Source organism: Acanthochromis polyacanthus, chromosome 11 (assembly GCF_021347895.1).
Source record: "Acanthochromis polyacanthus isolate Apoly-LR-REF ecotype Palm Island chromosome 11, KAUST_Apoly_ChrSc, whole genome shotgun sequence".
NCBI classification, from domain to species: domain Eukaryota; kingdom Metazoa; phylum Chordata; class Actinopteri; family Pomacentridae; genus Acanthochromis; species Acanthochromis polyacanthus.
In genome coordinates this window covers 34,609,911-34,633,845 of record NC_067123.1, presented here as the reverse complement: position 1 = coordinate 34,633,845, position 23,935 = coordinate 34,609,911, and the positions used below count along the sequence as shown (strand labels likewise).

General features: G+C 40.2%; 2 protein-coding genes across 2 annotated transcripts in view; both read right to left on the bottom strand.

Moving 5' to 3' along the window:
• Nucleotides 1-5,776: 5,776 nt before the first annotated feature.
• LOC110965559 (zinc finger protein 516-like) lies at nucleotides 5,777-23,395 on the bottom strand. Its single transcript, XM_022214696.2, has 5 exons — nucleotides 23,048-23,395; nucleotides 11,902-13,449; nucleotides 10,049-11,335; nucleotides 9,716-9,780; nucleotides 5,777-8,343 (listed from the first exon to the last, which is right to left on the bottom strand). The coding sequence occupies exons 2-5, from the start codon at nucleotides 13,241-13,243 to the stop codon at nucleotides 8,293-8,295; spliced, it is 2,745 nt and encodes a 914-aa protein (XP_022070388.1). The 5' UTR covers nucleotides 13,244-13,449; nucleotides 23,048-23,395; the 3' UTR covers nucleotides 5,777-8,292.
• The window catches only part of vps72a (vacuolar protein sorting 72 homolog a), a 113,550-nt gene continuing 111,563 nt past the window's right edge, over nucleotides 21,949-23,935 (bottom strand). The window contains exon 7 of the transcript XR_007945283.1: nucleotides 21,949-21,966. The gene's annotated coding sequence lies outside the window, so the exon portion shown is untranslated. The remainder of the gene's footprint in view (nucleotides 21,967-23,935) is intronic.

The following is a 23,935-nucleotide window of genomic DNA, read 5'->3' as shown; positions in this document are numbered from 1 at the left end:
AATAAGTGCAGTTACAGGTCAAATCAACTAAACGGTCTACCTTGGAGTCATCTTAACTGGAGTCCATGTCTCGGAGAGTAGCCAGAGTACAAAATCATCTTTGTTTGCAGTATCTTTAAAGGTAGTGTCTACAGATACGGACCCGTACCCGTAGCCTGTGGCCTACGGATACGGCACTTTCCATTTGCCAGACAGATACGGACCCGTACGTGAGTCTCAAGAAGCTGCTAACCACTGCAAACTGTTGAAAGGTAAGCAAAGGTTAGGGTTAGTGTTAGGGTCAGGTTTAGGGTCCGTACCTGTAGTACCGATGCTACGGGTCCGTACCGCTAGCGTCTACTGGGAGTCATGTGACCAGATCTCGCGTATCTGATTGGCAAATGGAAAGTGCCGTATCTGTAGGCCACAGGCTACGGGTACGGGTCCGTACCTCTAGCAACAACCATCTTTAAAGTAGCTACAAAAGTATTCACCCCCTTTGGAAGTATTCCCCTTTTATTGCATTTCAGCATTAAATCGAGGTCAATATAAATTGGCTTTTTTAACAAGACTTTCCAAAACAGACTCTTCCATGTCAAAGTGAAAGCAGATTATGGGGAAAAAAGGGTGTTTGCATAAGTATTCACCCCCTTCAAGTCGGTATTTAGAAGATATAAATTTGGCTGCAATTCCAGCATTCTGATGATGCTGCCACCACCATGCTTCATGGTAGGGAATGTGTGCTTGTGAGTGTTTGGTGTCCTTCAAACATACTATATAGTCTGATGGTCAAAAAGCTCAATTTTGGTCTCATTTGAGCAATGGCCCATCTTCAGTTGACTTTGGAGTCTTCCATATGTCCTCTAGCGAACTCTAGTTGAGATTTGATCAGATTTTTTTTTTTTCAACAGTTGCTTTGTCTTTGCCGCTCTTCTATAAAGCTTTCACTGGTACTAGACAACAGTTGTTGTATGTACATGTTTTCTCTCCTCAGCCACTAAAGCTTGACACTTTATCATTGGAGTCATTGGTGTCTTGGTGGCCTTCATCACTAGTTTCTTACTTACATGTAGAAATCTGTTTTCACTTAGACATGGAATACTGTTTTTCATGTAAATTCTTGTCAAAAAGGTAAATTAAATTGACCACAACTTAAGGTTGTAAAGTGGAAACTTCCAAGCAGGGTGCTGTACAGTTTGTTAGGGCTGGTCCGAATAGTGGTTTCTGACCTCCGAATATTCGGGCCCTATTAAAGACGAATATCCGAATATTCGTTCTGCCCCGTAACGTCGGGGTAGTGCGGTAGTGGCAGCGGCTTGTGGCAGAGACGGCCCGAAAATTTGGGTCCTTTCTCATTTTTAGACAGTTCTGGCCACCATTGCCTGATGACAGATTGAACCCAGTGTAAACCGACTTTCGTTGCCTTCGTTTTGTCTTCAGTGAAACTGAAGAATTCCCAAACAGCAGAGGTCTTCGGCATTTTGTCTTGTGTTTATGCAATGAGTGACGTTGATGTCAGATAGTCTTTGAAATCAGAAGTGAAGCGGTGACGTCAGAGTCGGAGCGAACGAATATTCGGATATTCGGGATATTCGGGTCCAGCCCTACAGTTTGTCTCACTGTGGATTGATGCGTATCTGAACTCTTTGAGCTTATTGGGAACATTTTTCAGCTTTACAGAAGTCAACATTTCCTTATTATAAGTAAACTGAGATGCTTTTGTGAGACTTCTGCATCAGCAAATGCTTCATGTAGATAGTAAACTGAGATATCTAGCAAAGTATATCCAACCCACACATCCAGTCTTCTTTCATTGACTAAAGTCTGGGTTCACAATTTCCTAACTCCAGGAATATTTGCATAATGTATTCACTGACTGTAATAACTACACAGTGGTCATTAATTAATTCTCTTCATAATTGTAACTTTGAAGACAAATTCCAAAGAGTTCACTTTTTCTCGGTTTTGTGAATGAAACATTTCAAACTGTATGTAGAATGTAGCAGTTGCTTGTATTTAAAGCATCCCATAGTAACATACAGAACAGAGAAGGAGGTCGGAATCATATCTGTGACCCTGACAACGTTGATGCCATGCTCGAACAATCGCTGTATACAGAACAACATTTCAGTCACCTGCTGCGGCTGCTGGGAATCTCCTTATCACCAATGTCCACCTGTCTGAGGCGGCATTTTTAGTATTTTTTAGCCTGCTGTCTAGTCATTACTGTCACAGTGGGGTCTCAGTATAAAGTGATACACGGCAATACACAGGAAGGTACTTGAAGCTAATTAAAACATAGTTTTATATGGAATATTGAGCTCAAACAAATGAGATCTTCACAGGGAGTATACCAAATTTAGGAAAGGACTTTTAGAAAATCAAATAGTGGACTGGTGTTTAAACTGAAGAAAGGTGTTAAAAAGACACAAATTATACTATAGGTCGTTTCTGCTTGTGGCATCCTGATTTTAAAAAAAAGCTGTCCCTTATATATGCAAAAACCTTATGAAAAAGTGATTGACTTTTGCCAAATTTAAATAAACCTGATCACAGCAAACTGCTCCTTATCAACAAAGTCTCAAACCTACATAAATTTTTAACTTTAACTCGAACCGAAACTCACCAAACTCAACATTTTTTTAACTATTTACAGAAAATATTTCTCACATCATTTAATATCAACACATATGGTCTTTATATGGTGTATTATAAAATACTAAGCCATCGACGTGTGATTATGATAAGAATAAACTTTGCAGTAACATTACCTGTGGGCTTTACTTAAGTATCCAAATTGCTGTTGTAAGTCTGATTTTAACCTTTATTCAGGTTAGCCTCATGAAACTAAATCCATATCCTAACCTGACCCCTAAAACTGAATTCTTACCTTAAGCATCCTGATAAAACACTTTAAAAATACTGAATGTGGTTCTTCATGAGGGCAGCAGTACAGAGGTCCACACACACAGCGGGTTGTGACAGCTGTCACTCCCGTCGGCCACCAAACTGTCTCCCCTCTCTGCTCGACAACATCCAGGCGTTTCCCTGTCAGACAACATATGCCACTGCATTTCTGCTGCTCCGAGCCGCCTGACATTATCTACTCCCAGAGCCTGTGGCCAGCGCCGACTCTCAGCCCTCTTGCTGGTGGCTCTGCGAACATGATCTCTGATGTCTCTCAGGCAGCAAACTGATGCTGTCACTGCCACCAAGATATAACACGGACCCACTGGCAACACGTTGTGACAAGGACATGCAGGCACACCAGTGTGTACGCAGACACACACAGTCGGACAAGTGCCCACGTCTCGTCGATATGCAACAAACAGTTATGGCAAAGTAGAGCCTTTCTTCAGCTTTTATTTCTCTAGAAACCACATAAGGTCAGCTGCCACACAAGGTCACTCACAATATATTCCTTTTTTAATCCAGTTAGGGATTCTATCCACTTGACATGTCAAAAAAATGCAGAAATGCTGAAAGCTGCCTGTGGGATTCAGTTTGGCCGAATCTGTTCCAGATGTGACTGCATCTTAATCAAACCGTTATCAGGAAGTAAGCTGCCTGATGATGGAGAAAAAGGCCTCATTTATATTTTGATGCTTTTCTTGCTGCACTGTGTTGCATTGAGCTGTACAACAGCTTAGGTTGAAAGTTTCAGGGCAAACATGGTAATGGGTTTGTGGTTAAAAAATGGCAAAAGAAATCTAATACGATGCATGTGAAGATTCATAGGAGCCAGCAGTAAGATAACCAAGAGTTTGTGACAAAGCAGCTGTTAAATCTGTATTGTTGACTTGCCTGCCACCTGCTGGTAGAGTCAGAAACTGCAGCAAGTGTGATTCTTCTTTCTTCTTCATTAGGATTAAGGAGTTTAGTAGAACAAATAAGAACAGTGATGTGACACCAAAAACAGCCAGTCACACACAAGTAATTAAAACCATATCAACTGGAAACATCCCTTTTCTTGAAATTACCTTGAGATTAATAGTCAGTCAGTCGGTCAGTCATGTCCGAGACGTTTAAGTTTGAACGTCTTTTGCAATTCGTTGCATTTTTATGTGGGAAGCAGTTGAATTTGGGCTTTATTAGTGGTATGCCAATAGTTAGCAGAAAGGACAAAGAAAGTGCACAGAATAGCCCCCCTTTCTCCTTAAACTGAACAGGAAAGGAAAGGAGGAGATAAATCAGACACAGAGAGAGAACAGAGTGAGGAGTGAAAGCTGAAAAAACGAGCTGTCTGGTCGATCATTCCCATTTCTGGTGATCTTTGCTTTAAGATTGGATTGAAGAAAATGAACTGGTTTTGGATACAAGAACCAGCTGGATCTGTGGAAGTTTCTTGGCATGAAGAGCCGCTGGTTGTGAGCTGACCTCAGGAGCAGGGTTCCATAAAGCTTGTTCAGCTAACTCTTTGGCTTGTTCTCACAGTACTGGATGTCCTGTCCATGCTGCACCCTGGTTAAAATGTTAAGGTTTTTTTCCTTTTATCTTGTGCATTTTGTAGCAAGGTTATACCTTTGACATGCAGATGATTATATTTATTCCCAAGTCTGGCACCCAACTTCATTATTGAATATTGGGGATACAGCTCCATTGCATCAGGTCTGGTGAGCTGTTGTTTGAAAGTGGAAAAGAGATGAAATGTCCAGATGAATCGATAAAACCATTTGTATCATATTTGATACATGAGTTTCTGAGACCTGCATCTCATCAACATGATAACTAGTTTCTTTCAAAAACCTGCTCTATGTCAGCTGATATAGTCCATGTATTCTGCCCCCTTGTGAATTATCAATTCACTACAGGGAGCTGAAGTCATTTTTTTCCAAAATGGCTACTCTCATGAAACACACGTCTTTCAGGAAAATCATTGCTAATTTTCAAGAAGTAACAGTAAAAATAACATCTAAATTGTGACTCTTTAAAAGTATTTTCTGCATTGAAAGAATGCATATTTTCTAAGTAATTCATTGTTTATATTTCAATTAAATTGTGCCAAAATGTCTGTATTAAATTTGATACACCAGGTTTATAACGTGCTTTTTTCCTGAATTGTCATGTTTTTGTATTGTAGTCTATATTATACCTATAAAAATACAAACGCATAGTATTTTGATGGCTTAATTAACTTAAGTAATGAATGAAATGCCATCTTTAAATGCATTTTGAGTATTTTTACAATAATAATTCCTTAGAAATCATAATCGCTATACTATATTGACAAATTTTTAGATGTCAAAAAGACTAGAGGAAGAAGAGAGAAAAAGAAATCAACGAGATACTGGATGGCGGTACGAGTGGCATGGAGCAGTTAGCAGAAGATGAGGAGATAGAGCAGGTTTAGTACATCTGTCCAGTGTGAGACTCCACTGGGAGATAGAGACAAAGCTCCCTGCAGTTTGTTTTGTTCTTTCTTGTAATTTATTATTATGCATTATTTCTTTGTTATGAAGTGTGTCTGCTCACTCAATGCTAATTAGTAGACAAGAGCAAGTGGAGTTTAGCTTTAGATTGTTGTGAGCAAAAAGTTGCCAAAAACGCCCAATGTATCAAATTTGATTTAAAAAATATAAACAAAATGATATGGCAACATTTTTCTTTTGGATTTTGTTAAAAGGGGTAACAAACATCTGTTTTGAAAAACTACAATTTTCTGCCTGTTTTTTGATGGGTCAGGCTTTACAAGGTTAAAGCAGAGATCACTGTCTGAAGATTTCTATTTATTTCCGGGCTTGTGAAACAGGTTCACATGCTGTCTTGATGCAATAACGACGCTACTGTAATAAAAAAATCAACATTAACCAACTTTATTGAAATAATTTTACAGTCAGACAAAATGCAGAACTGGTGAAAATATAAATTCTGATACCAACATAATCATTAACTATGAAACATGTTTACATAGTCACAAAAATGAACCCAGTAAGAGCTCAACTTGAAGCTGAAAGTTTGCATAAAAGTTCAGGCTTGCATAAAAATCGCTGCCACCCTGTTCCTGTCACTTCATGCCAAACCGTGTGCAGCTGCATCTTCACAGGCAGCTGTTGCAAAATACAAGACGACAGGTTTAATAATACCTGCAGCAGGAGCATCACTCCCCACTGACCCTGCACGCTGACCTCAAGTGTGTCACTAAAACGTATTTTAACATGTTCTGTTACTACAAATATCAAGTACTTATGAGTGTCGAAATTCCACTCTTAGCAAACAAAAAGACCATTAAATAAAACTATCATTTACAATATTTATCAAAAAACTTTTTCCCCACACAGATCAAAGTCAATACTCCAAGTAATAAATTATGTGTTCTCAAGATCTCCTAAGAATCCATAAGTTGATGGCTTTTTGTCAAATGCATAGACTATTTCTCTAAGGGAGATGAATTCACTGAATAAGTAGAACTAAAATGTAAACGTACTAAACAAATCTGCAAACAGAAAACACATGAAAATAAACGGAGAATGAGGTGAATTTAGAGTCAAAAATAAAAACATTTTGCTGTTTTTTTTTTTCAGTAGCTTGACGGGTAGATATTAAGTCAGGGGCGTGTCCGTAGAAGTTATCGCTACAGTTTCTATGTCTAAGAATCACAGGATTAAATTACTAAGTCATAAGTACAATGTGAAAGAAGTGCAGATGTTTGGATTCTTCTGATTGGAGACAAAGGTCAAATTATTGCCTTCAAAATTCTAAACCTGGATATTTAATCAAGGTTGCACGTCTTCGTTTAGTTGTTGTCCTAACATACGTTGGTTTTAACCATGGGCACCAATTTAGATTCATTTTTCTGGTTTTTTCACAGTAACTCAATGTCCATTCTGGACCTTAAACTTGGCTATAAGCACACATTTGCCATTATAAAACATAAACTAAATCATAAAACGAGGAGGTTTCACATGGATATCTAATTCAAAACTGGTCAAAAAGACAATTCTGCTAAATTCAACATTGATTTATCTTCAGTGCTGCTGTTTGAAGGTGTAAACTAGTCGACATTAGGTGTTTTCTTATTCCCTGGCACTGCAGATAAAGTAGAAATCAGGAACAACATTCACTGAAAACAACCTTTAGAAGTGATTCCCTGAATTCACTACAATTGATGCTTTGCTCTGAGCAATTCAATTGAATTCAGGTGTGAATGTACGGCGTATTTTAGTGTTTACTGATCGGAAAAAGAAATTCCAAACCATCAAATATGGCCAGAAACTGCCTCCAGTATAATACGTTTTCTGTCTCAAGTAATTTTTTGTTTTTGGAACAACAGTACAGCTGTGTGATGAGTTGAGTATTCATCTTGGTGATGTTGTGGAGTAATACTACTTTGGCTGAAGCCAATTCCTGACTTGAGGCTGCAAAGTACTTCGACAGTGATCATCATCCAAACAGTGCATCTTTTTCTTCTAAATGTGTGCAATGGTGAACTAACGGTGCTGAAGCTGAAATTCTGGACATGTTCTGCTGTTGCCAATGCTTTCATTGACTTAGTGGTTTGTTAGGTGGAAACTGTGAAAGACATCAACTGCAAATGTGACAAAATACAACATTTGTCATGTAGCAAAGTGGTGGATGACAAATGATCAGATGAAAACTGGCACGTCGATTTAAAACCTGATCTCAGTTCAGAACTTATTTTGTGATTATGTAGTAAAAGTGAAGTGACACTATTTTATCTGCACATCCGAATGTCTTGTCGATCACCTACTCAACCAAACTTAAAAACAACAGAAGATATTTTACATGAAACAAAACATCAAACCGAAAATCAACACTGAAATACGGCAGGTAGTCACAAATTTGCATCACAGTTTTTACTTCTGAAAGTTGGTAGTGGCATCATGGATTGTAAGGTTTGGTAATTTGTGTCGTTGTTCTGCATCTAAATTTCATCCTAAACAGAGCAGGCATCTTTAGCCTTTAGCCAAGGAAATATCCTCCATCCATCCATGTGACTGTAGCTCTGCTTTTCATTTCCACCTGGGCCATAGAACTGCTACAGTGTTTTGCTACTATTTTTACAGTAAGCGCCAAACAATTCAGCCTCATTTCCACAAAACATTTCAAAACACATCTCCTTGTGTCTTTTGTTAACTAACATATCTACACTCTGAACAAACAAAAGCATGCGCAACACTTTGAATCAAAATCAAAAATAAGAAGAGTCCACCTCATTGCTTTGCATATATTGTGCATTATCCAGTGCCTCTGTTCCGTTAGGAGTTATGGCTGGTTCCTTTAAAGAACAGCAGGCCTCTTTGTTCAACAGTCAGTGCTGTGCAAGCTGGAATCCAACAGGAACATAGCATTTCTTCACGTTCCTTTATGGAGGGACCCTGAGGATGAAGTGCTGTGGCTGCTCATCTGCAGAAAACAAGTGGGAGGCACAAAAGTTAGATCCAGCAGCACAGTTGTGTGTTTGTGTATGTCTTTCTGTGCATGGTATTTAACACTGTAAGGAAATGTTTGCTATGTACCACAATTGCACAAGGCTGTAGAAAGGTTTAGACTTTCAGATTTCAAGATGGCATCAGGTTTAGATTACACAGAGAGGGTTAGATTTAGGAATTTAGTTAAGGTGAGATGTGAGGAAATGAATCATATCAGTGCGTGTCCTCACTAAGAAAGAAAGACAAAATGTTTGTAAATGAGCCAGCAGTCAATAAAGGCTGGCATACTTTAGCATTAAAAAATAGCTCAACTGTGCTGTTTACGATTACAGTTAGAAATAATCGGATTTCTTAGTATTAAAGACAAATATTTGGACAAACATTTTCAGTTTGAAAACCAAAGTTTGCACTTACTCAGCCAATACACATCACTATAGTATCGACTTACATCATCCACACTGTTATCTATACAAGTTGCATTTGATTTATAAATCCTAACGGCTGCAGACGAAGATATTGCCCATCTCTAGTTCTTAAAAAGTTGCCCACACATTACTCTAGGGGGAAGAGGAGAAAGCAAGAACAGTTGTAGGTAGCATCAGGGTAGGCCTGACTGACAGGCTGATGACACACCATATGGAGATGCTGGGCGAATTTTACCCTGAGGGGGACAACAGGGTTTTTTTATTATTTGTTTGCCTCATCCCTGTCAACTTCTCTTACGAAAACGAGAAGGAAGAGACAGCCAGGTTGTGGAAGTTGACAGCCGCGCACGCGAACACAAGAAAATACGCAGACGCACGTGTGCACACAAATGACAGACTGTACTCGGTTACAGACAAGGTACAGACACGAGAGCAGGTACACGCAGTCGGTAAAGACATACTGTACACACTTCAGAGGGACAGATAGAGAGATTTTTATGCTGCTCTTAATTTTGGAAAGTGAAATGACACATCAGGTTTGCAGTCAACTGACTTGAGTTACATTTCAGATGACAGCATAATTAGGGCATGACCTATCAGACAAATATAAAGAAAAGCACCGTCCTACCGACAGATGACACTTCTGTTAATCCATGTACTCACTCACTCACTCACTCACTCACTCACTCACGACAACTATAACAAATTGTAATCAGTTGTAAGACAGAAAATGCTCATGTTTTGCCTACAAACAAATGTAATCTGTAAAGTCAAGTAATTATATCAAGACAACAGTTCAACGAGAGTTGAATATTTACTTATTTGTTTTAGGATCAAGAAGGATGAGATCATTTAGCTCACTAACATTTGCATTAAATTCAAGTCTACATAGTGTCAGTAGATGCTGTAAAGAAAACAAACCTGTTTGGAAGCTTCAGAGGAGGAATGGACTTCATTTCCAAAATTTCCATTTAACTGCAACGTTGCTGTAAAGGTAGAATTGTGGAAGAGCATTTAAACGTAGTTATGTCATTCTGAAATCTATATCTTTTATCAGTAGTTATTACATGAGTCTCATCTAATGCAAAATATCAGACAGCAGTGCTCAGTTGGATAGAGGCTGTGTAAAGCCAAGAGGTCACCGTTGTATAAGTTTGAAAATAAATTTTAGCCAACTTTAAATCTTGTCTTAAATCAGTATTCAGTTAGTTCTCTGACCACTTAAAAAAAAAGCAAACAAAACTCATTCCTTACCTTGTGGATCCAGTCTGGGATCGACAAACCCCCAGTGCTGGTAGAGAGCTGCCAGTTCATGTGGACTGTAGTTTTTCAAGAGACTGAAAATATCGATGTCCATTGGCATTTCTCCTCCTGATTCACTCTTTCCCTGAGCAAACACAAGTGGATCTAAATATGCTTTGCTTCCATGTAGCCCCCACATGTTCATGGCAGCCCAGAGATCAGGACCCTTTGGAACTGAAGCGAAGTCGTACGACGGCCTGCGGGAATGGAGTCTGTCTGAAGCTACGTTAGAAGAAGTCCCACCATGATTTCTTGCCAGCATAAAACCTAAACCCTCCTGTGGGAAGGTTCCCTCTACAGTAGCTCTGTTGCTTCTGTGTTTGGGGCTACTTGTAGGCTGGAAACTGGGAAGGCTCTTGCTGTGGGCTGTACTGTTCGATGAAGTAGCTGGCTTACTGGAGCCTTTACTTCCACCCTCCACTGCTCGGTTATGTTCACTAGACTTCCTTTGAGGCTGGAGTCCAACCTTTCTACTAGACTGTGTACCATCCGAAGATCGCGAGTCCTTCGTCTGATGCTTGGACTTTGGGATGCCTGATTGGGTCTTAGAAGCCGAGTGTTTGCTACTGCTGCTGTGGGCTGTGGCACCTGGAGGCTGTGTACGCTGAGTCCTTGGAGCAGGTAAAGCTGGGCAGTCTTTGCCTTCAAGAAATGGTGGCGGCCCCGTGCGTCTCCACTGAGCAGCCCCTGCCTTCAAACTCTTGATGCTGTTAACGCTGGGTGCCCACTTGGGTGCCATAGAGCTGCTGCCGTCCACCCTGTGTGCAACTCGCTGATGGATCCACAGTACTTCTGGGTAGTTGGTGGTGTGGGAACAGTATGGACACTGATGTCTCACCAGGCCCTCTGTTTTCACTGGGTAATTAACAGCACCGTCTCCATCAGTTATGGGTGCTGAAGAAAGATTGAGGAGGCTGCCAGCATCACCAGTGGCATGTCCCTGCCCTTTGACCTCTGTGACATCTGACTTTTCTATTTTAATATTTGACTCTACTAACTCTTGGGTTGGAGGACATGTGTAGGGATTCCAGTATGGCTGACTGAGCAACACACTCCTGCTTCTGAGGTAGTCCATGTATCTTGAGGCTTTGGAACCACTTTTGCTAATGTTGTCCAAAATGGTGTTCTGTTTGCTGTAGGGAACCAGGAAGTCCTGGTGCTGCCTGTGCACGTGAGACCTGAGTAACGAGGCGTCAACAGTGTGGAAATCACAGTGCTCACAGAAGAAAGTTTTTCGATCTGTAGGTCAGAACAGAGGATGTGATGAAAAGGACATTCATACAATTAAATGTGGCAGAATGTACATGTATACAGTACAGTCCTAGGAAGACAATACTGTCAAAAGCTTAATAAGTTCAGTCTAATAGTGGTAACTCTTCTCTATTCAACATGGCCTATTAAAACCACAAAAAGGTTAAATTGTTACTTTATATAGTTTTCTATTCATAAATTACAGCCCAAACTATTTCTTTAGTTGGATTACTTTAAAATTAAATGTTGATGTCCTTTAAAAATCCTACACAAGAAAACCTAAATGATTGTGGATTATCAAAATCCTATTATATTAACAATGTAATTCAATTAGAAATTCACTAGAGGTCTCCCTTTTCCACACTACACTGTTAAATACTGATTTGTACTCTGGAGTTGTATTAGTGTTTAGTTTCCACTCTGATGTTTTTGTACCCTTAACCTACTTTACAGCAATCAATTACAGTCATTTGTATGTCCACAAACTTAACTTGTCCAAACTGCAGCATTGATATTGTACTGCATTGTAGTGTATTGCGGTGTTGTTGACTCACCTTCCTGGTCTTGGCTCCTGATGTTGTTGGTGTGTTTTGATGAGAAGTGAACATCTTTAACCTTCCTAGTCTGCAGTGCCTCATAAAACGCATGACCAAGTCCGTTCAACAGAATGCGATCCTTCTGGCAGACCTTTTTGTCACCACCTTTAGTGTGAGCCAGGCTGGTTGATGTGTGATCAAGGCCTGCATCAGCCTTCTTCTTCTTAACATTGGTGCTGGAGGTGTCAATTTGCTTCCTCTTCTTCTCCTGCTTTAGGGGTACATACTCACCCTTTTCTGTGTCATAAGCCACCTCAGCATCAGCCAGTCTCTCCTCCCATCCCAGACATTTTTCTGTGGCCTCCACCAATCGTCCCTTTGTGGCCAACTGCCATGCCTGGTAGCTACAAACTGGATCCAGCTCAGGAATTCTCTCGCCCAGACTCCTTTCCTCAGGAGTTTCTTTAGGTCCAGCACATGTGAGGTTCAGGCTTTTGAAAAAATGCTCCTTAGAATTGTGCAGCTCAGAAACCTCAACGTCTTCCTGTGGCGAATTTTGCATCTGAGTGCGACTCTGATTCAGTTTATGCAGCTTTTCATGTATCCGCAATGTCTTGCGGTCACAGAAGAAGTTACCGCAGCCTGCGCAGAGCTCATAGAGGCACTCTTCATTTATCAGTGATGCTGGGTCCTGAGGAACCCCATTGATGGTGGCTGGAGGGTCGTTGCTTTTGCTGCCCCGCAGCTGTGCTTTGACCCGATGAATGCGCATATGACTTTGGAGGAACCATGCTTGGCGGAAGCGTCGTCCACAGATTCGGCAACCATGATCCTGGGAGCCACGGTGCCTTTTCATGTGGGACTTGAGGAGTAATACCTGAGGGAAAGCCTGGCCACAAATGGTGCAGGTAAAAGACCCAGCATCAGGTCCATCGCTGGCCTCGACACCGCCTTTGCCCTTAACTTTCTTCTTGGTTCCTTTCTTCTTCACCTTCCCATTGACATGAGCTTTGTCAAACGTGCTGATGATTTCAGGAGGTTCCGGTTTAACAGCAACATCTTTTTGTCCTTGATCTTCGTCCTCCTGCTTGTCGCTGAGGTTGTGGCTGAACAGGCCCAGCTTATGGCTTCGAATATGAGCCTTCAGACTTCCCTTCTGAGCCGTCCTGTGCTCACAGTAGGGACACTTGTATGGCTTCTCCCGAGTGTGCCGTCTCATATGCTGGGACAGGGAGCTGAGAAGAGGAAAACTGCGACCACACACCCCACAGGTGTGGCATGATGACACATCTTCCTCTGGCTCTGCCTTTATATTAGCAGTATGTTTTTGTGATACATCCTCCCTCTCTTCTGTTTCCATCACTTTTGCTTGGAGCACTGCTACGTCAAAAATCACAGCTGTTGAATAAATCCTCTAACTATGCAAAGTGTAATGTTGAAGAAGATACTAAGTTCTCAGAAAAGGCATCAGAAACTTGAGAAATATAAATATCACAGCTTTAGTGTCCATCTTGATCTTTGAAAAGATGTTCTTTATCAGTTTGCATGCTGTTTTCAGACGAACACCTGAAAATAGAACAAGAAATTAAAATTGTGAAATTTACACGTAACATTTTGTACATCAGTTCAAAAAGGTCAGGTCAAAATAGATTTCTAACACAAGTGTTTTGATCATGCTTTAATATGATTACAAAATGTGAATTTTAAAAAATGTGGATAAAAAATTACACATATAGGAAAATGCACAAGCCTCTAAAATTAGATTCCAAAGTTTTACCAAACATAAAAAAAAAATCACCTTTTATTTAGTGTTGAATATCTTTAAATTCAAAGCTTTGAATGCCTTATTGTTTTTGATATTTAAAGTGTGTAAAATTTGTGGTGTATTCCCGTATCACAGGCACAGATAACATGAAGGATTTATTTATTAAAGCAATGTAATAAAAGTAGGCCCCCCTGTTAAAAATTAGATACAAACGTTTACAGATTTTAGAAAATATCTGAAACATTACAGGATAATGGTCTTGCGAAAACATGTTTTGTTTTCATTGATCAAAGAACAGGCAGATGACAGATGATTGAAGAATATATTTTTGTTCAAAGAGCTGTCAAACAATATCAGACTGGTTTTACTATGATGTACCAACAGTGACAGCAGATGTGTTTAACAGCGAAACAAACAAACCCTGTACTAAGAGCAAGAGAGAGGGAGAGCTCACTGTGGCAATTTGCATCCCGCAGATTGTGGAATAACCTTTGTCCCTTACTGGATGAATGATGGCTGTCTGTACATATTAGACTGCGGGTCAGTGTCTCAACATGCATGTATCTGTCAGTCCTTTGGTTGCCTATGCCTAAATTGAGTGTGTGAGGTGAAGCATGAACAGATGTATTCATTCCTGGCCAACCAGGATGAGCCCTGAGGGGCTATCCACTCTAATTCACGATCAATAATCCATTATCAACAAACTTCATTTTACAAACTCAGTTGCTGGCACATACAGAGCCCTGACTGAGTGCTGGCATAAGATTGTGAGTAAAGGTAACAATAAGATACGTTTTTACAGTTTAAACAATGGAGGAAAGCTTCTGACAGTGTGCTTTAACCTTTATATTTCAATCCTTTCTTTCATCTCTAACAATATTTTGTATATGTGATGATAGCCTAAGTCTACACAGAATAGTTCTTTGTAATTGTGATGCAAATCATCGCAGCTGCAAGGAAGTTGACTGTGATAAAAGGGGCTCTGTTAGTTTTGGAACATCTTGTTCAAACCTCTACAAAATCATCCATGAACACATCAACGGTCGATGTGCTCCACATGAAAAATTGCACACGGCACAGGGATAGTCTGATGTGGTTAAGTATGTTCCCCGGGCAAACAGGACCATTTGTTAGACTGTTTTAGTGAAAGAAGGTACTCTGTGGTATATAGCCAGCCAGGCAGTCAAAAGAAAAACCTGCTATTGTGTTGGCCGCACCAGAACTGTCACATCGCCTCATGTCTGGCCCTCCACCCCTCATTAGGGGGTCGAAAGATTTATTGTTAAACCAAAGAGGCCTGGGCCTACACATCACTGTCTTCGAATACATGTCTGGGCAGAGAGGCAGGACAAAAGAAGACTCTTGTTTGTCTCATCAGTCTTTGAATGTGAGGAAAAAACTAGGTGCACATACTTATAAAGGCCAGAAAACGTGGTTGACTCTTGCATTATTTTGCAGGGGATGAGGTTGTCCGTCTAATTATCTGTATCTGCATCCACGGTCGCCTCTGTCTGCATGCATGCATGCCTGCTTGCGGTCATGTGTGCCGATCCGCTCACGCTGGAATGGGTGTTGAATCAGGAATATGGAGGAGTTTAGGAGGGTTTTCTGAACATGGCAGGTGTTTGGTAGGCAGACGCTATCAGATTAGTGCATGGCCAATGTGGCGCACTGTCTCCAAGAGGGGGAGGATATGCAAGAGAAACTGGAGGGGTGGCAATTAAGGGGTTGAGGTTAAGGCGAATGTAATGAGTTAACACAATGGGGATAAAGTCAGAGAGCTGAGGGCAACAGATGGGAATAACCGGGCCACCAGTATGGAATGAGCCGCCACTACAGTATGAGCTTATGCCTTTGTCAAAGCAGCCGACATACTTAGTATGTGCGAAATATCTGCATTAGCAAAATGTCCCACTACTGCATCTGTATAATGTTTGTGTTAATCAAATACTTATGTATTGCATTTTCATCACCAAAAATGATTTTTTTGAATCTGCTTTTCTTCTTCATCCTCCCTCCCTGTGCTCCACCATTTTTTTTCCACTGCTTCTACTTTCATCCCATAAACACTCAAAGCCCTTTAGAGGATCTGTAAAGTAATGTAGATAGCCAAACGTGTTGCTCCAGGGCTTAACTCATTTCTTTCAGAATCCCTCGCTCCCTTTCTCTCTCTTTTCTTTGGCAGATGAATAGGCATGTCCAGTCAGCTGTCCTCACATTGATTCATCCTGACGTCCCAACCAGCTCAGCACAAACTCCCTATGGTCAGGGCACTGATGCTGAGAGCCTGTGTGCTGCGATGTGTGTGCGTACTTGCATGAAAATATCTACTGCCGGTGTGTTGTATGTTTGTGCACTGCCTGTGTGCCTGGTTGCCGCCGTGCACTGGAAATAGCATCTCCCATCTAGCACATAAAGGACCTAAATACCTCAAATGCCACCATTGTTTTTGTAAGAAAGAAATGTCTGCTTAAAGCTAATATCTGCAAAAATTCTGTCAATGCTTTTAAAATAGGAGAATATATTTGCTTTCCTCAAGTATGTGTGTACCCCATGACTGTGTGCACGCATATGTGCCTGTGTGAGTGTGTGTGCGTGTGCTGAAGTCATCCAAATATTCACATCCACGAGCCTGTGCCAACATACCCCTGACTGGAGATAGCATGTGACTGTCCTTATGCTAGTGTTCAAAGCCATAGTCACTTGCTAAGCCTCACCTCGCATCTACTGTTTTATGTCCAATAATCCTGTCTGTTCATACGACTGAGGCACAAAACAAGTGCACAAACTGACAACGCTTCATTTGCTGTAAACGTAATCTAAGTATAAAGACAAGATATTTTCCGAGATTATTTTTCCCATCTTTAGGTTATCCCTCCAGATTTATGGTGCAGTAAATTTAGAAACCCCATCTCATTTCAGTCAATTCTAATAATATCATTAATGTTGTGTCGGCTATTGACTAATTATAGTAAATGCTATGTTACACAAAATATATTTAACTGCAAATTGACAGAAAATTTTGCCTCAAAGTAATCAGATTTCGCTCCTAATCATGAAGGGGAACACCTTTCTGGAAACTAGGCACTTTATAAAGATTTAGTAATATAGTAACCGTGTGATGCCACAATTAGTTTTTAAAACCTACTGCTTATTAGTGCCTGACAGAACTATGTGAAGATAGCTCTTTGTTAACGTGACAACTTACCTACTCTAAGAAACAAAAATTGGATCCTCCTGTTAAGTCATTATACAAAAGGAGAATTAGCTCATGTAATAACTCATTTTCTAATTTTTTCAGACAAGTGTCAGTGCTGAAGCAAGATAAATAACGCTGCACTGCTTTTGAAAATGCCAGAATGTGCTTGTTTATCAAGTGTCTGAAGCACATATTTTGCATTTTCAACTGAAGTTTGACCTGTAATTAACCACCACTGTTCATTTTTCACCAATTCCTAAAGGACGCCAGCTATCTTTATGAAACAAACAGCCAGTCAGCCATATTGAACACCTGCATATAATGATGCTCCAGCAAAACAAGAGAAATGCTTCTTTATCCTTATCTCTCTTTTGTTACAAGTGCACAGACACTATTCTCTGCAGATTCATTGCTGATGGAGTTCAAGGAAACTCCTTCGAGATGTAGTGGAGTCAACACAGACTCCCAGGTATCTACATGAGAAGACATATTTAATGACTATCCAACTCAAGTTATGCTCAACATCATATATCACACTGCAAACACAAAACAGCGATAAACGTGTTTACAAACTGGTTTGTGAAAGGCTGCAAAGCCACCACAACACTAATGAAGTCAATGTACCTATTTAACAAGCAACTAAGTAGTTTACAGTTTGTTTACACCTCATTAAAAACCCTCTACAAATATGCATCATCATAAAATTGCAATTTGAGGCGACATTTCCAGTCGCCTGGTGTGACTATAGAACTAACAGAGGGGGGCTGACTTTCCTAGACTAATGCATGAATGCTCACAAGTCGCAGCAACAGGACATTTCCTCCGTTCTGCCAGCATGGCCTGAATGCAGCACTACAGCTCTTAGAATTTCTTGGTGACCATAGAACAATCGCGTTACAGCCAAGTGCTGAGAGAAGTGGCCAAACATCACTCCCATCTCACCCAGCAATCCTTCAGGAGCATAAGACACACCTCTCAGCACCCGTGTTGATTGGCACATGCCTCACTATCTCACCTCAGCCTCGTTTATCCATTTATGGCTTGCAAGTAACTCGTGGTATTATTCCAGGCTTACAGCGTTCCTAGAATGACTTAATTGCACGAAAAACAGTGAAGCAGCACACTACTGTGGGCGAACAGCCTAATGTACCTAAAAGATTAGACAGGCATGAGCTCAACAGTCACAAGCACGGACAAACTTGCGCACATTCATGCCCATCCCCCTCCTTCGCCAACTCTCCACTCGGTTACACAACATATACAGGGATTACTCTTCATTGCATGAGATGAGCCGCTCAATGAGTGGCCTTTTATCATGGATGCCCCTGAGTGCATTAAGAGGCATCCATAACATTACAAATAGGAGACAAGAGGAACTTATGATAGAGGTTATACCTGTTGTAGAAATACACAAGATGTCTGGTGCAGGCATTGATGCAGACATCAGAAACCTACTGAACAGTGTCAATGAAAGCAGAAAAGCAAAGATGAAGAGATGTGATTTCTAGGAATATTTGTATTTAATATTAGGGTAAATTCTGAATGTTATCTGCGGTGGTAGGTGTGAGGTTCCACTGTGGACCCACTCTCTTTTCAGTGTGGATTGGCTAGTGTGGGAGACACTGGAGTATAATCTGCTGGCATTAACTTGCTCTCTAAAAAAAGCACTCTCGACAGGGATTAGATTATCATGGCAAGGTCAACTCAGACTCACTCTGTCTCCCTTTATGTCTCTTTATCACTCTGGTGTCTTTTACTCTAATGGTTTTCCTCTCATCGTTTGTCCTCCCGTCCTCAGGTGTAGATTTTGATTTCAGTTCTCAACTAAATATAGGTCAAGCTACAAGTGTGAAAGAAAACACAATAAATTTACACAGATTAAACACATGGGATGTTCTATAATCATCAATTATGTGGTACATACAGTCTAAGAAAAAATTTGAAACAATTCCCAAGTCATGTCATCAAATTGCTTGTTTTTTCTAACTAACATTTGAAACCTAAAGATTTTCCCTTTATTATAAGCAGCAATAATTTAATGGAAACGGAAAATTATAAGCCTTTTTGCCTTTAGAAAACCACTTAAATATTTAGAATTACCATTAACTATATTTGCTAAATATTTTTGGGTGATCAAGTAATCAATTAATCAACTAATTATCTAAGCTCCAATTCTCACTAATGGTTTTGGTTCTCCTGGAAAATGAGATTTGGCAGTGCTCTCATTTACACCCGTTTCATTCTCAGTAACTATTTTAGGATTGAAACCCAAATGATAACATCTTCAGGTTGTGTTAATCTTAAATTTGAGTTCATCCTTGAATCTTGCTCTATTGGACATTAGCCAAATAACAGAGTGGAACGTTAGTTACTTTTTATCGTGATTACTTTAATCTACTATGACATGTAATTTCTCTATCTCTATAGTTGATTTGAACTGATTGTAGTCCATTAAGATCTAATGCTTAGGGGTCAAAATTTAATTCATCGCCACCAAAGAGCAATCTAATACACCTCTTAAATGTTTAAATTAGAAATTAGAGTTTAAATCTCTCCTCTGTGATTTAAATAAGAAATTGATGTTGATTTTAGCCAAACTCCACACTTGGTGTTTGATATTTTTAAAATGAAAATACAGTAAACCTACAGCAAAACCTCTTTACTACAGCTGATACTTCAAAGTAGTTTTGAAATCGACCTGGCCTTCGGCTTTGCTCCTTCTGTGATATGTATCTAATGTAGATCTTTATCAGTGTGCAAGCTCATAATCCTCAAGTTTCATAGTAGATGTTGATTTGTAACGTGTGTAATTTCCTACTTTGTGCTATGATTAAGGTAAGGATTGAAGAAAGGTAAGGTGATACCTGCTTAGCGATTTTACCCTGGAGCACAAGAATGACAGCTGGCAGGAGGGTCTGGATTAGGTTTCTCATAGGGGTATTGCATCTTTTACACCACCGCTTCTTTGGAGTAGAATGGGCCGATAGTAACCTGACTCCCTCAGACCCATCCAATCTCATCTCTCTCTGTCTCAATGGGACCAAACAGAAGGGATCTGTGAACGCCTTACTCATCCCTCCCATCTTCCATCTGGACATTTTGCCAGTGTTTGCACTCCAGTTCCTCCACTGGAGACTTAAAGGGCTAGTTCTTCTTTTCCCCCCATGAACCTTTCAGATTCATCACAAACTAGAGCTGTTCTCTGGCCATTCAATATTCCATTGCATCAGTTTTTTGTTTTGGTGGGGAAGACACTAAAACCACGGAGAACTGCATTACAATCGACCCTTAACAGTGACATTTTGTACTCTTTGAAAAACTTTTTTTAATTGCTCCTCTTAGGAATGTTGTATGGAACGTACTGGCACATTTTTTTATCATAACCTATATCTGTTATTTTTATTACCGATTAAATGGCAAAGTTCCTGATTATTAATCTGTTCTACAAAATTTGACTAAATACTAAAAGTAGATATACTTATCTGCATAGGTTTTGTATTTAAGCAGACAGAAGAAAAGAATAAAATATAAAAAAACACTTAAAAGAATAATTAATTACCCAAACCAGATTTTTTTATTAGTCCAATAAACAGTGGATATATATATATATATATATATATATATATATATATACACACCCAAATCTAGAAATAAACAAATAAATAAAACAAAGAAAAATATATAAACCCAAATATAGAAAAAAATAGTAACAAAAATGTTTTATATATATGTATATATAATAAATACAATTTTTTTTTAAATGATGTATTTTTGCAGCAGTGGGTTTTACAGGATTGAAGGAATTTCCTCGTCTGTTTACATGTCACTTTATGCTGGTGCTCTGCGTGACCCTAAGGTCCAGGTAGCTTAAACAACATACCCCATGCAGACAAAGACAATGTGGTAGAGACAGCTAGCATGTGTTAATGTTGCTCTGCATCCAGCATGTGGTCCATCTGTATGGTGTGCTGTTAGGTAATCACATCAGAAGAGAGGATGCACACTCAGCAGGAACGTCTGCACGCTATTTTAGAAGAGATTCCTGTGCTTTGCACACTTTTGGCCCCTGTGAACTGTGCAGTTGTGTTTAAACATAAGTGGAATTCTAAAGGCTTTTTTTCTTTTATCCTGATCCTGTAAATCATGTCTGAGACGATGTTGTGCCTATGTTTTACTATTATAAACAAGTGTGACACAGTATTTCATGCTTGAAAGTTCCATATTTGCATAAATTGATGAGAGTTTTAAGTATTTTGTATAAGGGTTGCTGGGATCATACTCATGCAATGAGCCAGTGATTTTAATAATCATTTCCTGCCTAAGACAGTCCCTGAGCACATGCTGTTTCTACTACTTAACAGTGGATTCACAGGGAACAACGGCTTAATGGTTTTGACCTGTTTTGCCAATCTATTTCTCATTGAGGTTTGCTTCTGTTGCAGGATGGAGTTCAGGACAGAAAGCTTCATTTTCATTTGACGCGGTCACTGATTTCCATTCCAAATTAAATAGTTACTAAAAACTAAAAGGCATTATTAGCTGTGTAAAATACCTCACTTCTCATAGTTTGTATTCATTTTCACTGTTCTACCCACTATGTTGACATTCTTGTCGACGCTGTCCACTTGATGCTTTTCCAGATGTGATCCTGAAATTACGTTTATTGGTTCACGGTACACGTAAAAACCTAAAATGTTCCTGTCTATTGTCACACAAGGGAGCTGCCAAAGTAGAGATGGCCTTGCCCCTCACATCCTCCTGTCTGCTCTGTCTGCTCCCCTCCCCCTTCCAGCAACAAGCCCCTGTCCAGACCCCAGTCTCCTGACCTAATCTAGATGATTAAATCATTTTTCTTTAGCACAAATTTTGTCTCCCCGCCCTCCACCACCACCACCACCACTACTCTTGTCTGGTAGTTGTCGCACACCCTCCCTATTGATCGTCATGCAGAGGAGATTACCCTAATAGCTGGGATTACCTCCCCACATGTTGGTTGGCCACATACTCCAGGGGAGGAGGGGAGAGCTGGGGATGGTGCATGTTGTGCATGATGTGCAAGTGTATGGAGGGGAGGAAGGGGAGGGTGGAGGAAGAAATTAAAAAAAAAAAAAAAAGAAATCTGGGCCTATGTTTGTTTATTGCCTGTGAGTGCTTTAACATAAAAGGGCTACATCCGACATGATGCCCGTGCGCCTGTGGGATGTAATTAGACTTTTTTTTTGCAACCTACATAGCAATCTTTATCCTTAAATGCTAACACCGCTCAGTCAGGAGACAAGCACCATCTATCTGACAACGATTTGTCCCTTCACTATCTCTATACAACTCAGTTAGCATTACTTTTAAAAGAGATTAAAACATCTAGCTGATTAAACGGTTGACGGAAGTTGATAACTAGTTAAAATGTTCAGTTAATTATCAAATTAAATGTATGCCTTAATAGTGCAATTTTGAGGCATTAAGCTTAGGATGATTGGGGGGATGCACAATTTTCTTACCTTTTTAACACTAAAAGACTAAAAAAGAAAGTAAACAAGTCTCACTGCTGCCCTAATAACCAGTTTTCTGCCATCTCCTGACAACAATGCCATAATCTAGTGGCCAGCTCAGTCCCATCCACATGTTTCACAACAACAGCTCAGTTGGACATCTCTAGTATCTGTCGGTGGGGCGCTGCTTTACTTTTACTGTTTCTAACAAGTGCAGGAGAAGCTAGAAATCAAGATGTTAAAGCCAACAGAGGCAGGCTGGCAGGCAGAGAGAGAGGCTGGAGGCCATTCAGACAGTGCAGAGAAAAAGGAATTCCGTTAATCCGCCGCTGATCCGGTACAATGGCAGCCTTGTTGTCTGTCCCGTTTGCGCTCACTTGCCACAAGTTTGCGTGTTCACTGATAGCCGGTTAGCAGCTGTGCCCAAAACCGCAGTAAAACAAGATGGTTTAATGAGGCTACTTGTGTGCGGAGCGGACAGCCCGGAGACTCGTGTGTCAGTCGCCCGGATTCAGAGGACACACGACTTGCCCGAGTGGTTTACAATAACTGACATCCATATTAGTTACTAACTACACGACGGGATGTTGTAGTTTAACTTTCGCCCACACAAACTCCGGCAAAAACAGAGCCAGAGCCGCCTCAGCATCCCTGCTCCGGTCCCACACACCGTCTTTTGTTAGTTAACCGTCGTTTAGCTTCACTCCTTACCTTGGAGGGGTTAACGTTAGGCGGCAGGTCGCTCCTGAAGGAATCCCATCACCGATAAAACAATGGCGAAGCTCCGTCCGTCCGGTTGATAAAAGCAGACAAATCTGGCCGCTGTTCTTCGGCGCCGTGTTCGTCCGTGTTTACCCCCCGTAGCGTCAAAAACTTGGGTGTATTTCAATCACAGCGGTGCACCTGAACCGCAGTCCCGTCCTCCTCCTGCTCCTCTGCAGCGGCAGCAGCGGCCGTCGTCGTTGGGGACATGAGTGACGCGAGAGATAACGTTATTAACGTTAATAAGGAGCAGCGCGCGAGGCTCTGCCCCATTCACTGCTGATGGAAAGAGAGATGACCGGTGGGCGCGCGGAAGGCTCACTTTGCATTACCATTAGCTTATAGCACAGATACAGTAAATAATAATAATAACATTTAGTGATAAATACCAGGATGAGTGTAGAGCATGACCTGTGTACATTAATACAGGAGACAAAGGTCAGTCACGGCCTTTGTAATAAGAAAAAAACAATGCAACGAAAAAAAACACCCATCCTGCTTTAGTTGAAAAAAGTCAGATTAATAATTTAAAGCAAAACTTAAAAACTAAAATGCAATTGGAGACAATCTTTAATCATGCCTTATGTCATAGTGTGTTTTTTAAAGTAAAACTATGAGTATTTTGATGAAATTAAACTGCTTCAGTAGAAAAAACAAACAAAATGTAAAATTAATAATTTAACACAAACGTAAAATAAAATATGCAACCAAGTTTAATCCGACCTTTTTTCATACTTTATTTTGACAAAAAGATAAAGTATGAGTTTTTTTTGAAGAAGTTACACCAACTGCTTCAGCAGAAAAAAAAACAAACATGTAAAATTAATAATTTTACAC